Here is a 14,814-nt window from a genome sequence, read left to right as displayed (position 1 = left end):
ATATAAAAATGAAAATTCTTCAAAAAAAATTGCTACGAAAGTGCAACTAGTAGATTGACCCTAAACATACCCAAAATTCTGGTTTGGATTGCCATTTTCTAGATTTTCTATATAAATATATACTGTAATAATTTGATATATGTGAGATAAAAAGTGTTTGAAAAATGTGATCACAAAAAAACATAAAAATTTTTCTTCAGAAAACTTCAATCCAAAATCTGTGAGGTGAAAGAAGCAACCGGAAACTCCCTACCTTGAATTTCAATTCTATTATTTTGACCAAAAAAAAAATTGCAATTATGTTCTTGTCAGTTTGCCTTCTAGATGTTGTTAATTGTGTACAATTTGCAGACATTATTTAAAATTTGCTAATTCTATACAAATTGTCGGACAGTATCAAAAGATACATAATTTGTCAAACACTATTAAATCATACAAAATACTAATGTCCAACTTCATGAGCCCCATGAACACCAAATGAGAGCCACCGTCGAAGGGCACTCTTGTAACTTCATACTCGCTTCCACCGTTCATGAATCCAAATTACGCATTACGCTCGTTCATGAATCCACCCTCGTTACGAATTACGCTTCTCCCTATTATGATAATCCAAATTTTCCATATACATTTTGTTGTGATGTCAATATTCCTGTCATCCTAGCAATTGCTACAAAGCAAAGCAACACGACCTCGTCTTCGAAATTAAAAATTGACAAAACTTACAAGAATAGGCTCACACAGTATTCCTTTCTCCACCAGTTAAAACACATATGATTCATGATGCCCATCTTTCAGTAGTGGAGACTATTCATACCGGACACGGACCGAACATCATCAGAAATACTGTTCGGATCGATTTTGTACAAAATACATACACAAAATATAACTTTATATTATATATGCACGGTGCAATTCACTTTTAACAACATATAACCATAAAACAAAATTTTATAAACCCGCACGTGATGTAAAGAACGATGTATAAAATATAATCTAAACCTTATATATTTTTTTGGCAAAATCTTGGCCATCAACTATCCGAAAAAGTTGCAAAAGCAACTGTTCCTACCCCTCCTCCATTCATACCATACATGATTGCAGAGACAAGTAAAATAGAGTATCCACAACCGCAACTGAATGCAAAAGCAAATCAAAATATAGAAATACTGCTTGGTTACAATAACAAAAACCTCGTTCATACGCATATGCCGGAGCCCAAAAAATCGTGATACTGTATTCGACACACTTTTGAGTATGTGTAAGCATTTGATTTCATAAAAATTTTAAGGTCAATAAACTACTTGAAAATTCAAGCATCCATAGGCTATATTCTATTTTTTTAATTTTAAAGATCTGCTCTTCCAGGATATCTGGGGAACGGGATGACATCTCTAATGTTCTCGATGCCAGTAGCAAAAAGAATCATCCTCTCAAAGCCTAGACCAAACCCACTGTGCTTGACAGTTCCATATCGTCGGAGATCAAGGTACCACTCGTATGGCTCGAGTGGTAGATTCATCTCCAATATTCTGCATTAAGAAAAACAACAAAAGCAACAGTATCTTTATTAGGTAGTGTTACAAGAGTTTACCCAAATGAGATTTGAAGGTGTACTGGAATATAAACATGTTGTCACGCGTCCACCGGGACACTCGTTGAAAAGCATCGATCAAAAATATCAAAGCACAAAAGGAACAGTTAAAAGGAGAACAAAACAGGTTTGAGGGACTAGAAAGTTATCAAAGCTAAAGCACTAACAGTTGCATACCTTGCTCTAAGAACCTCGTAATTCTCCTCTCTTTGGCTTCCTCCCACCAATTCACCCACCTGAATTAAGAGAATAGATCATCAAACTAATACCTTTATTCCCACTAAAGTAGAGCAAAGAATAGCCTTCACATGTGTGTGCACGCGCACGTTGGGGGTCGTGGGGGGTTGGGGGATTAAATGCCATACAAATACCAAAACCTACTGCATAATAGCATATGCCAAGAACATACCTTCGGTACAAGGACATCCATTGCTGCAACAGTCTTCTTGTCTTCATTGAGCTTCATATAGAATGCTTTAATTCCTTTGGGATAGTTGTAAACAATGACAGGCGCTTTAAATTTCTCTTCAGTCAAGTATCTAGTGACGGAGCAAAACAAGAATCAGAACCCAGGCACAGGCATATGAATCTGGAAAAAAAAAATAACAAAGAAGGAGATAGATGTGTTACCTCTCATGTTCAGATGCCAAATCTATTCCCCATTCTACTTTATTCTCAAATTTCCTTGCTTTTGACACCTCCTCAAGAATTGCTACGGCTTTTGTATAAGTTATCCGGTAGAAGTTGCTTGAGGCAACCATTTTAAGTCTATCGATGCAAGTTTTGTCAATATGGGCGGCCATAAACTCCATGTCAGCGAGGGAATAATCAAGTAACCACTGGCACAAGAATTTCACATATGCTTCTGCACAGTTCATATCATCCTACATACACAACATTCAACGTCAGCCATCTCTGGTGAAGCAACAAACATATCAACCACCCATATTCCAGATTAAAAAAATTAGAGAAAATATAAGAGACTTGACAAAGAAAAATGCGCTTGAAAGCAGTCCCCAGTTGCAGGTATATGTCAGGATTTCTGCATTCAACAGCAACAGAAACTGACTTTCAGGTTTTTACCCAATGCCACAAAATTGATATAGCAATTGTTTCACATTTAATGGGGGAAGGGCAACCGGAGTTCTCATCATTTGAGACACCATATAGTTGCAATTTTACTCTAAAGAAGTGTGCTTATTAAGTGCAAAAAGAGTCATTAATTTTTTCAGATTGAAAATAGTAATTACCTGGAGATCAGCAAACGCAATTTCAGGCTCCACCATCCAAAACTCCGCCAGATGCCTTGACGTATGTGACTGTTCAGCTCGAAAAGTTGGTCCAAATGTATAAACACTACTGAGCGCACAAGCATATGTCTCAACCTGAAGTTGCCCAGAAACAGTCAGAAATGCTTGACGAGCAAAGAAATCTTCAGAATAATCTATTTTTCCATCCTTTTTTGGTATGCCAGCACTAAGCTTACATCTGTTCCCCAACCTAAACCTCTCTTGCAGCTTCACAAGATTCTCTTTAGCCTTAGTGAGCACCGCAACAGCAGCACTAATTTCTTCCTTGCTAGCTTTAGCAGATTTGAGTTGAGCAACGGCTTCTCCCTTCTCCTTAACGAGGAGCTCAGCAGCTACTATGTCAGCTTCTAAAGGAGCAGGGTTCTCCTTAAGCTCCTTTTCCAATTTTTCAGCCTCATTAATTAAAGTTGTGACCTGAAACATCTCACCAGCACCCTCACAGTCACTGGTGGTTATGATAGGAGTGTGGACATAGAGAAATCCATGCTTGTGGAAAAATGTATGGGTGGCATAAGCCAGTTCATTACGGATACGAGCAACTGCAGAAATCTGGAGAACAATTCACGAAATTGTAAATAACAAGAATACAAATGGGAAAATGCAAAAAGAGATATTCAGAACCAAAAAACCATTTTTATGCACTTAAAATAATTCGCCACAGTAGATTACAAAATCAAAGCAAGTGGAATGAGCAACAGCAGGACAAACTTCACGAAACTGGTCATCTCCCAAATCTAAATGCAACAAAAAATCTCGATTAATTTAAAAAAAAAAAAACCTTGTTGCAACAAAACACGGTTCTCTCTCCCATATTTTTATTCAATTATTAATGAGTAAATTTTATATACACTGACAACAGTGTATACACTGTCACCGGTAAATTCACCACACGTGCAAAATTAGATTTCAAATTCAAATTTTGCATAATTCTCTGTCATCAAAATTGATATACACTGTGAATGTAGGAAAGATTAATCCATTATTAATTCAGCAACCAGCATCCAGTAATAATTACTAAATATCATATATTTCATCATCTGCATTCCAGATTGTCACGCTAACTTATTCAAATCCCCGGATACTCAAACACGGATAAGTCGGAAGATAAGAAGATTAGTGATTACAGTGTTGGTTCGGGGGCGAAGATGCACAAAATCCCTAAGGAATTCCAGCGTAAGCCTGGTCTTCGGCAAAGGATACTTGGCCGCATCAACAGTCCCCACATCCAGAACCTTCAGAACCTTGAGCTCAATTTTCTGCTTAGTCCCCTCGGGAGGCTTCTTAAGCTCGCCTTCCACGTACACGGACGTGCCGGTGGGCACCAAATCGCCGAGCTTGTGCACGCCGGACTCCACTATGACCTGCAGATTCGCCGGACAAGAGCCGTCGTTGAGTTCCAGAAACGCGAAGGCACCTTTCCCCTGTTCTCGGCCTGTTTTCACCCATCCTCCGATTCTCACAACTTGACCTGCTAGTCCCGCCCCGCCATCGGGCCGGCTTAGAATAGAGTGGATCGGGACCCGGCGGGAAAACTGGGCCTCCTCGACGGTGTCGCTTAGGGAGAGCAGCTCTAATGGCGGCGTCGAATCGATCGACATTACGTGCTTTGATGAAGAAATGTGAATATTTTTGTTATGTTTTGGTGGTGTGGGTAAGGAGACAGAGAAATGATGGAGCAGCGCTAGTTTTCTGTTGTGACGAAAAACCCTACTGAGGAGCCTTGGTGCGTTTTTGAAGATTTTATACTGCATTTGACTGATCCTTTATTTGTGTGTTTACAAAATGGGAAAGAAGTTATTCACTTATTCCAGGCTTCCAGCGAATCCGGTTCTTGACGGTAACGGAGATTCTGTCCGGACTACGCTGCTTCTACTCTTTACTTTTTAGGAGATTAGTACCGAGCTTGAATTTGAACTCCATCAATATCAATGCTACTCGAGTTCGATGGAATATAGAAATTTGAGCTCAAATTTCAATTCGACTTAACGGAAATCAAATTCGAACTTGACTCATTTGAGATAGAGTAAACTGCAGGCCTTATTGAGCTTGAGTTTTTTTCTTGTTTTTAATTTTTTACATTTTAGATTTATTAGGTTACCATTTTGCTATCTATCACAATTTTTTACTAAACATGGAGTGTTTGGATATATAACTTATCCCAAATAATATTTCGCTTGCATCATAAACACATTTTCCAATCCATCTTTTTATATTCCCAACCACCTTTTTATCTCACATACATCACATCACAAAAAGTGCTACAGTAATTATTCCAAATAATATTTCAAATAATACTCTATCCAAACAAAATGGTACATAAATAGTCATTTCATAATTAAAATATATAATACATAAATAATATAAATACTCAATTAAATTCATTGAATACTCGAGCATTTACTTCTGATGTTTAAACTCGACTCGTTACTTTTAACGAATAGCTCAATCTCGAGCTCAAACTCGATCAAACTGAATTTGAACCAAACTTTTGATCAAATTGCTCGTAAGCTACTCACGAGCAGCTTGACTTTATAGCACCTCTGCCACGCTTGCATCCACAAATCCTTTTTGCTAGTAATTAATAACAGGGCTAATCACACTTCGAACTATGGCTAAAATCACACTTTATCACCGTCGTCACCCTCAAATTTATACTCTTTACCTCAGTGCAATGACATTATTTATCTTTTATTTTATGACATTAGTCAAGATTTAGGCCCTGTGCAATGACATTATTTACCTTTTATTTTATGACATTAGTCGAGATTTAGGTTCTATTTGATAATTCAATTCAGCATTTAATTTTAATGAATTCAGATTTTAATATATCCTTACCGTTTAATAATCAAAAAACTGAACATTTGAGTTAATTAAGTAGCACTGAATTTTCTAGACAAAACTTGTTTTCAAAATTAAGTGATTGGCTATTCACTTATTATTAAATATGATATGCACTCAAATATATTAGATTTAATATTTAACAATTCAATGACTTAATGGATTCAGATTTCAATTTTATCAAACACACCCTTACTATTATTTCCCTTTATTGCTACAAAATACACATATATCTTCTTCATGGTGTCTACTATACAAACTATCAAATAGATAAAAGCTAAAAAAATATTTATGTTTAGTTTATTATCCTTAAAATTTGGATTGTATTGAGAGATTCTGGTCGAAACCTTCCACTTACACTAAAAAAAAAAGATTAGAAATTTTTTAAAAATTAAGGTAATTTAAACTTTTACTTCTAGATACTTCTTTATTAGAGTATTAGTTTATGTTAAAGGTTAAATTGACAATATTATTACTTTTTGTTTGTCAAATTAGTCAAATATTAATGCTTAACCAAAATCATTAAAATGGGCTGATATGCCTTTTTTAAAATTTAGAGTAGGAAAATAGATATTAAATCAAACTTCACTTTTTTGGACCAAAAAAAAGGCAATACTAATAAATTGTAAATAATTTCGGCAACAGAGGACAATGTTGTCATAACTCTCACTTCCTTTCTCTCGGAATTAAGATTTTTAAAGTTGACTAGTTTTCGTGAGGGATGATGCATATATTTTTAAGGTTGAGGGCGGTAAAATAGAACAACTCTCAAAGCTTGGAAAGGCAAAGTGTTATTAACCCTTAATAATATTTTGCATTTCTCCAATTAGAGGACACTTGTAAGGAAAAAGAAAAATGGAATTTGAAAATTGAACAAAAAAAATTATGATTCTCCAAATAATGAGTTGAATGAGTATTTTCTATTCCCACAAAATATTTTATTTTTTGGAAACAATTATTGTAGCACAAGAGAATGAGAATAATAATAATGTTATTGTTCACCTATGGAAGATGGTAACGCAGTTTGTAATAATTTATCAGGGGGCGATTCACCATTTGTGATTACTAGATGTTAATGTCTCAAATAGAAACAGTCTATGATGTTAATTCTAGTTGCCGTTGAAGGAACATTACAATTCACTTTTTGTTTCTGAACAATGAAGATAGAAATTGAGGTTCGAGTTGTTGAGAGATGGTTAGGCAACGCAATGCAGCAAATAATTCCCGCTGGGGGATCATCATTTGACGGCCCAACAGAGCCCCAAACATTTTTAACCCCCCCTGTCTGTAGCAATCAGGCCCAAATTGTCAGATGGCCCAATCTCAGATGAAGCTCCCCGACTTGCCCAACGCCCGCTATTATTAATATGTTTAAGACTAAAACCCTAATGTCCGATCTTCCGTTGTCCACCCTTTTCGCCCATTTGCAGTATCAGCAACTCCAAGCAGATCTCTCAGCAGCTCAAACTCCATAGCTAATCATGGGTAATCTCGGCCTTCCGATGCTATTTTTTCTAACTAATATACTTCTTCCATGTTGTTGTTTGTTTGTTTGATTTTTTTTTTTAATTTAATTTTATTATTATCAATTGTTATGCACAGGTAAGGTTCACGGTTCATTAGCTCGTGCCGGTAAGGTGAGAGGTCAAACTCCCAAGGTTGCAAAGCAGGATAAGAAGAAGAAGCCCCGCGGCCGTGCCCACAAACGTATGCAATACAACCGCCGCTTCGTCACTGCCGGTAACTCTAAACTTCCTTTTCCCTTTATTATACTTACAATTCAAGATTTAATCTTTACTACTCGGAAACTGGAATTTTCGTGGAAAAACTTTTTTTGTTGGGGGTGGGGGTGGGTTGATAGTTGAAGGTGTTTTTTGGTCCTTGTTCATTAATTATGGCAATTGCTGGGAAAGGTATTAGGATGAATCAATTGGTGAATCTGTTAGTTTTGCTGTCGGAATTTTGCTGACCGGACCGAGATATGCTTATAAATTTCACTCGTAACACTGGGTTACAATATGATTATGGTGGTGTAATGAGCAAACATGCGCTTTCGTTTCCGCTCGAATACTGCACTGTTTTATGCTATCTAAAAGTTTGTCGTTCTGACCTTAGTGGTTTATGTTATTAGGGAAATATGGTGCGGAATGGCTATTAATCATAAAAAATATAATGCATATTAGGCCTCGTGTAGATGTTTTAGTTTCAGCTGGGGAAACTGTTTCATTTGATTTCCATGTGATTACATTAGCCTTTTGTGCTTTACAGAAACTTTCCTGTTTTGACATCTGTGCGTAAAAATGGTGCAGAAAGGCTTCAAGTTGTCATTCTTACTTAACTTATGATACTTTGGTGACTAATTTTGCACTGTTGTGTGGGAAATGGATATTAAATCTTATGTGAATTGACATGAAATTGATGCGTTTATTCTGAGCTTATTCATGTTTCAAATTTACACATTTCCTCTTAGAAAATAGTTTAGGGTTTTCACCTTGTAGATGTAATAAATAAGAAAGGGCTACACGCATAAAGGAGATACACTTGGACACCAAGAAGAAAAAAATTACTTATAATTTGAAAAAGTTTAGAATGCTTGCCTCTATTATCAAAACTTCCCCATGCACCAAAAATCTCACCTTGTTGATTGCCTGCAGTTGTTGGCTTTGGAAAGAAGAGGGGGCCAAACTCATCGGAGAAGTAAACATGAGGACTAAGGCATGGTAGTTTTAGTAGGTGTAATTCTGTTTTGAGCTTGATGCATTGTGTGGTTGATCATGTTAGTCCACTTACTGTCAATTTTTGTTAATTTATGGTTATCCTCTTCATTGTAGCCGGAGGATTGTTTGAATCCTTGAAATGAGATTGAAGGAAGGTTAATTTGGCCATTTTCTCCCTGATTGTTTATCGTTGTGCTTGCCTGTAGCATAAAGGAATAGGGTTCGCAAATTGTTATTAGTTCTTTAGCACTATTTCCTTTTGTTGCACTTGGATTGTCTGCAACGACCTTGCAACTTTAAGCATGCCTAGTTATTATAAACTCCAGCATCCCTATTAACCCCTAAAATCAACACCCTCCCTCCCCCCCCCCCCCCCCAAAAAATAAATAATAAAGAAAAGACCAAATTGTAAGGATGAAAGGATATGCAAATTGTGAATAATCAGTATAACTGTTCCTGCATGCAATTTTCTTTTAAAGGAGGGTAGAAATGGCTGGTTCGCATGTCGAATTATTAATGGTGTGGTCGTTCTGTGCTGAAGCACTAAAGCTTCCTTTATGCGACATTTCACAGGGTTCTTATTCGTTAATTGTTGTAGTTAGCTGGAAGGTTGCCCCGATGAATCAGTTTTTAACTTCCACTAAAGTAATGTGGTGTTATTACGCGATTATTAACTCAATGGTATGGTCACCCGGAGTAACTGTGACATATACCACCTGTTCTTCGTCTTAGGTAGCTCACTTATGGAATGACTTAGGGCCAGGGGCAGAAGCTCCAACACGTACCATGCCACCTTGACTATAGTAAGTTTGGTTTCTCTATCTTAGAATATATGGCCTGCACTTCCAAGGGGTGCCAAAATGCGGCCAGGAGACGTGACGGTAAGCCATATTCACAGTTCATACAACGCTACTGTAAAGAACAAAGAAAGGTGTTCCAATATTTTTTTTAAAAAAACGAACAATAATGAAAGTGGACTGAATGAGAAAGGAAAACGGGGGAGGAGGAAAAGACGTCTCTCTATGATGTTTTCTTTTTGAGTTTGTTTGCAAAGAATATTATGGGAATTGAAGGAAAGTTATATTATTATTTTTCTTTTTTTCTCTTTTTTCTTTGGGTTAATCAAACACATACAGCAAAGTATTTTTTTTCCTTCTTTTACATTCTTTCACTTCACTTTCCCGTGTAATTTTTCCTCTAATCAAAAATGAAAATTATGGGGCAAAGAAGTTCGATTTGTCTTTCATGATTATTGCTCCTCCCAGTTATTCAGTTAAACCCACAGATATGATCACGCGGCCAAAACTTTCCCCATTCTTGAACAATCTTCCATTCGTTCCTACACACTTCCGTCATTCAATATTTGTGTGGCTCTTAAAAGACTCTTTAAAACCGGACAAACGAAAAGGCAGCCCTGATATGTACCAGTTCATTATAAGTTTTTTCCTCCGTTTTTTTTTTTTTCGGTACCAAGTATGCAGAAGGCAGCTGCGCTGGTGCTATTTCCCTGCAAAGTCGAAAATTTCTGCTGGGGAAGAAACAATTCATGGATATTTGTCTTGATTTGATTAATGCTACATTCTCGCAGAACTTTGCTTAATAGTTGAAATTAATTGGTTTCAATGTAATTAAACATTTCAAAGTTGTGTTAACCATGGTGATAACTAGTCCGGTAACTTCTTGGCATCAAGGTTCCAGACAACATGCTTGATATGAGCTTCATGTTAACCTTATTTCTTTTGGCTTCTTTGCTTTAGGCACTACGTATTTTGGAGGCATTTTGACAACAGGAATGCTACAAGAAGTTGGATTGTAAAATGTCTGTTAATTTGCAGACTTTAACAGTGTTTCGCGAAACCAGGTTGTAACATTCAAATTGAGTTTTGTGAGGAAAAACATGCCCTTCATACAATTCAGTCATCAAATAGTTCTGAAAATTTTTAGTAAAACTTTCCCAGTTGCTTCAAGCAGCTTAGAGCTCATCATGCAAACTCTCTTTCTGCACAGATAGCGTCGCAGGACCGCCAAGGAGGTGAGTCACAGCCAATGCTGCATGTAAAGCAGCACCATATTGAAGTACATTTTCGTTTACTTTGAAATAAGGGGAGTGCCCTGGTACAGATTGTCCCTTGGAATCATTGTGCATTCCTACAAAGTAAAAGTACCCCGGGATTGCCTCAGCAAAAAAGGCAAAATCTTCTGCTCCCATCATTGGTTGCAATTCTATTATGCTCTTAGAACCCAGCATATTCTCAGCTACAGTTTGGAAGTGATCATGCAACCGGTTGCTATTTACGGTTACCGGGTAAAAGGGCCTGTAATCTGCCTCGAAGTCAACAGTCGCATTGCATCTGTGTACGGCAGCTTGTCGAATAATTACCTGGTAGATGCATATGCAAGAAAAAGCAATATTCATAATTGGATTTCTTGTTATGGAATAATCTGACATTGATTACTTTTATGTGAATGCTATCATTACAAGCTCAAACACAGACAAAATATTCTCAAGGAATACGACTTAGGAGCAAAATAAAGGAATCAGGCACCAAACGAAGAACTTGCCTCTTCAATTCTTTGTTTAAGTTGCCTGAAACTGTCTTTTGAGAAAGCCCTGAAGGTACCACCTATTGCAACTGAATCAGGAATCACATTGAATGCGGCACCACCTTGGAATTTCCCAACAGTTACTACCTGCAAGGCCATGCCTTTTGATTTAGTAGGGACAATGTCAGATGTAGAAGTAACATCAGTTTCAGAATATATTGTATAAAGATGAAGATGGCGGAGAGTAAAGACAAGGATGTTAGGTTCACCAGGAGTATGTGAATAAATTTGGAGCCCTAGCAGTTACTTAATCATGAGCAGCTTATAGAAGAATATGATGGCACTAGTAATTATCTTACAAGACAGAGATAGAACCAAAACTAGGTTATGAGACTAGAGTTTGTAAAAACTACAGTGAGCAGCCCACCAACAGCAAATAAAAGCTGTGCCCTATAATTAAAAAATTAATGGCACAAAATCATCCCAAAAGCAAGTCAAGCCTGCTGTAAAAAGGGAAAGAGATGACACAAGTCATCATTATAAAGTGTAAAACTATCATAGTATTCGGTCAAATTAGACTTGAGATTCAGCAAAGATAAGTAAAAGCATTTGTTGCTATGAACATAACCGTGACTCCTACTGAGGAATACTACCTGTGAATCTAATGGATCGGCTTCACGCGAAATAAGATGTTGTAAACTAATAATTATATTGGAAGCCGCCAAGATTGGGTCAATTGAGGTCTGGGGAAGAGCTGCATGTCCGCCTTTTCCTTTAATTACAGCATCAAAAAAACCATTTGCAGCCAATATAGGCCCAGGTCTGGCAGCAACTGTGCCAATTGGATATTTGGAAGAGACATGCAGTCCAAAGATGGCATCAACATTCTCTAATATCCCAGTATCTAGCATTTTTCTTGCCCCCCCACCACCTTCTTCAGCCGGTTGAAAAACAAGAATGACAGTTCCCTGAATAGGAGAAGAAAAATAGCGATATTCTATCATCAATATTGTATGACTCCAGCAGTAACTGTTAGCTAAGAGCAACACAACTCTTCAATCAAAAAGTTTACGCAACATTTGCAAACGAGAATCTTTGTAAAGTGCTACTTCAATGACTACAAAAGGTATATAGACGAACAAACATAGCTGACAAAGCCTCTGAAGAAAATCCAATTTCTTCTAAGCCCACCAAATTTTGCATCTTTGAGAATCACATCAGCGATGTTTGTTCAGAGTTTTGATACTCTTGCATCCCGAGGAACAACATCTCCGATATTAGTACATGGTTATTTGCCATATTGATCTTACTTTTCTGATATCTTTTACATTTGCATTCAATTTTCATGGTTTTTGGACTGAAGTAATGTAGATGTCATCACTCATTGGTTTTGATTATCTCATTGCATCTGTTGAGGTAACATGAGATTTCTGCTCAATCCTACTCTTGAAATCCAAATTCTCTCTTCTGCATCAAATGGAGTTACTTCCTATAATTACAATCCTGAACTTCCTACGTCTTGTAATGCAAAGGTACGTGAAGCAAATGTGGAATTGCAAGTGCTCGAGGGCTTTCCATATATTAGTTATTAAATGCTTCTGTTTTTCCTCAAGCAGAATGTAACCATTACCAGCAATAAAAGCATGTCCCGTCACACTAACATTTTGCACATTATGAATTTTCACCCCTAATCTCAGTTTGAAGATGGCCATCCTTGGCAGGCAGTTTTATGTTTCAAGGCGAGATTAAGTAGGAATGAAGAACATTCCGTTCTCCTACCTCGGCTGAACAGAAAAGTAGAATGGGCAGGGAATGTAAAGTAGAACACTTACTACAGGTAACCAATGGAAAGTCACAAGGAACAAAACAATACAACAGAAACGCAAATTCACAAGAACTCGGATCAACATAACGCTTTGCATAATATTTGGAAGTGAAATAAGGAGTTTTCCACTTGCTTAGTCAATCACCTATAGAGTAAAGCCACAATGGAGAACTTGTCAAGAGAACTAAAACTGTAAATAAAACTCTTTATCAATATCATTTTTCAAACTGTTTAGCGTGATTATTACAGAAGAATTTTTAGTTGGATTTGACTATAAGAATCCCATTTCATAAAGAACTTGAAGCAGAACCAATGAAGTTCAAATCTTTAATTCAAGAAGAAAATGATAGCAAGAAACCTGTAAATCATTACGATACTCTTGAAGCATCCTTGCAGCCCCAAGAAGCATTGCGACATGAGCATCATGTCCACAAGCATGCATCTTCCCTGGAATTTTGCTTTTATGTTCCCATTCGACATTTTCCTGTAACATTCAGAACAATCACAAACAAATGACTAATCCAAAAACTAGAATAACTCCAAAACTGATTCACAATTACCAAGAAAAATATCATTAAAACATAAAAATAGAACAAGAAAAAAGAGCACTGGGATATAAGTTGGGAGTATGTAAGTAGAAGTGACACCATTAATACAGAACATATATACTAATCATTTCTAGGTTTCTGAAGAAACCTGCATAGCTAGAGCATCCATATCAGCTCTAATTGCAACAAAAGGTGGCTTGCCAGTCCCAATATAGCCAACAACACCAGTAATAGCCACCGGATGCTTATAGGGGATGCCCATTTTGTCAAGTTCAGTTCTGACCAGTTTACTGGTCTCAAATTCCTCAAAACCGAGTTCTGGGATTTCATGTAGGGTCCTCCTAATATTCACCATCCAGTCAAAAACCTCTGGCCTTTGAGCCATATTTAGGAACTTCATGGGAATTTCAGCCAACCTTTCTTTTGTTAAGAAAGGAGAATCTGAAGAAGTGGACTTCACAGAAGACAATAAAAGGCAGATAATCAGAGAGAAAAGGATTTCGAAGGGATCCATGATGTGTCCTCTACTATGCAGAGGTTATCACGGAACTTGGGAGCGGGAGAGAGTGCATACAGCGTTTTCAGTTTCAGCAAAAGGGGTTTCAGGCTTTTAGCTTTTTGGTGGGGAAATCTGAAATAGAGGAATCCCTCAAGTCAAAATTACAGAGTAGAGCTCGGCCTGATTTCGTAGTTGGTACGGTTACCCGTAGGTATAAGAATATAACAGAGAGAGGAGAATTTAAAGAGACTATATATATATAAGGAATTAATAGGTATAAAAATGTGATTAAATTAAAGGGATGCTTTGATATCACTTCTAAATTTTTTTTATTATAAATGAAATTCCAATCCTAACTTACAGTCTAAAGAGGAACTTAGTGTCCTTTTTTTTTTTTTATGGACACTGAGCTTTAGCCAGTGACTTGGTAATTGGCACTTTGGTTTGTTGGAAATGACGACTAAAACAAAAAGTGTATTTACTTTTTACGCTAGCGGTGCATAAAAGTTAATTGATATATAGATTTAGATACGTTAAGATTCTAAAATATCTTTCACCACTTCTAGGGATTGTATTTACATTTAGCTACGTCTGAAATTTTGAATTTATACTGAGGATTATCAAAGATTTTTTGTTTTGTTTTGTCAAGTGAAATTTCAAAAATTACAAGAGCCATTTTTGTTTCGTGACCTTTTAATTCAAATTTATTTATTCCTCCTTTGGATACGTGGTCATATTAATTCAACCTTCTTTACTTGAGAATGTTACGCTCACGTTGCATTAATCTATGTTAGGCAAAAAAAATCTATGTTAGAAAAACTACGCATCCTCATTTAAGAGAATTGGAAGTTTTTCACTACTAAATTAACTCATGCATACTGGCAAGAGTTGTGAAGCACATTCTCACAACTTCTTTTATTTTTTGGTTCGACGGTGTCTCCA

General features: G+C 36.8%; 3 protein-coding genes across 4 annotated transcripts; 1 reads left to right on the top strand and 2 right to left on the bottom strand.

Annotated features, from left to right (window-relative positions):
• Positions 1-1,134: 1,134 nt before the first annotated feature.
• Positions 1,135-4,664, bottom strand: LOC113697254 (asparagine--tRNA ligase, cytoplasmic 1-like). Its single transcript, XM_027216797.2, has 6 exons — positions 4,026-4,664; positions 2,842-3,450; positions 2,222-2,475; positions 2,001-2,130; positions 1,769-1,827; positions 1,135-1,529 (listed from the first exon to the last, which is right to left on the bottom strand). Exons 1-6 carry the CDS (start codon positions 4,650-4,652, stop codon positions 1,346-1,348), a joined length of 1,863 nt encoding a protein of 620 aa, XP_027072598.2. The 5' UTR covers positions 4,653-4,664; the 3' UTR covers positions 1,135-1,345.
• A 2,405-nt stretch (positions 4,665-7,069) lies between these two features.
• Positions 7,070-8,624, top strand: LOC113694848 (small ribosomal subunit protein eS30z/eS30y/eS30x). 2 transcript variants are annotated; one of them, XM_072054971.1, is made up of 4 exons: positions 7,070-7,224; positions 7,342-7,479; positions 8,394-8,459; positions 8,571-8,624. In XM_072054971.1, exons 1-3 carry the CDS (start codon positions 7,221-7,223, stop codon positions 8,438-8,440), a joined length of 189 nt encoding a protein of 62 aa, XP_071911072.1. In that variant the 5' UTR covers positions 7,070-7,220; the 3' UTR covers positions 8,441-8,459; positions 8,571-8,624. The 2 variants fall into 2 exon arrangements, with proteins under 2 accessions (XP_071911072.1, XP_027069546.1); XM_027213745.2 differs by having other exon boundaries at positions 8,394-8,624.
• A 1,679-nt stretch (positions 8,625-10,303) lies between these two features.
• Positions 10,304-14,096, bottom strand: LOC113692008 (IAA-amino acid hydrolase ILR1-like 4). The gene is made up of 5 exons (XM_072054968.1): positions 13,522-14,096; positions 13,184-13,309; positions 11,654-11,968; positions 11,019-11,147; positions 10,304-10,836 (listed from the first exon to the last, which is right to left on the bottom strand). Exons 1-5 carry the CDS (start codon positions 13,885-13,887, stop codon positions 10,429-10,431), a joined length of 1,344 nt encoding a protein of 447 aa, XP_071911069.1. The 5' UTR covers positions 13,888-14,096; the 3' UTR covers positions 10,304-10,428.
• Positions 14,097-14,814: the final 718 nt, after the last annotated feature.

Source organism: Coffea arabica, chromosome 6e, assembly GCF_036785885.1.
Source record: "Coffea arabica cultivar ET-39 chromosome 6e, Coffea Arabica ET-39 HiFi, whole genome shotgun sequence".
Lineage (NCBI taxonomy): Eukaryota > Viridiplantae > Streptophyta > Magnoliopsida > Gentianales > Rubiaceae > Coffea > Coffea arabica.
Note: the sequence above shows the minus strand (reverse complement) of the source record. Positions and strands in the feature narration are given on the sequence as shown.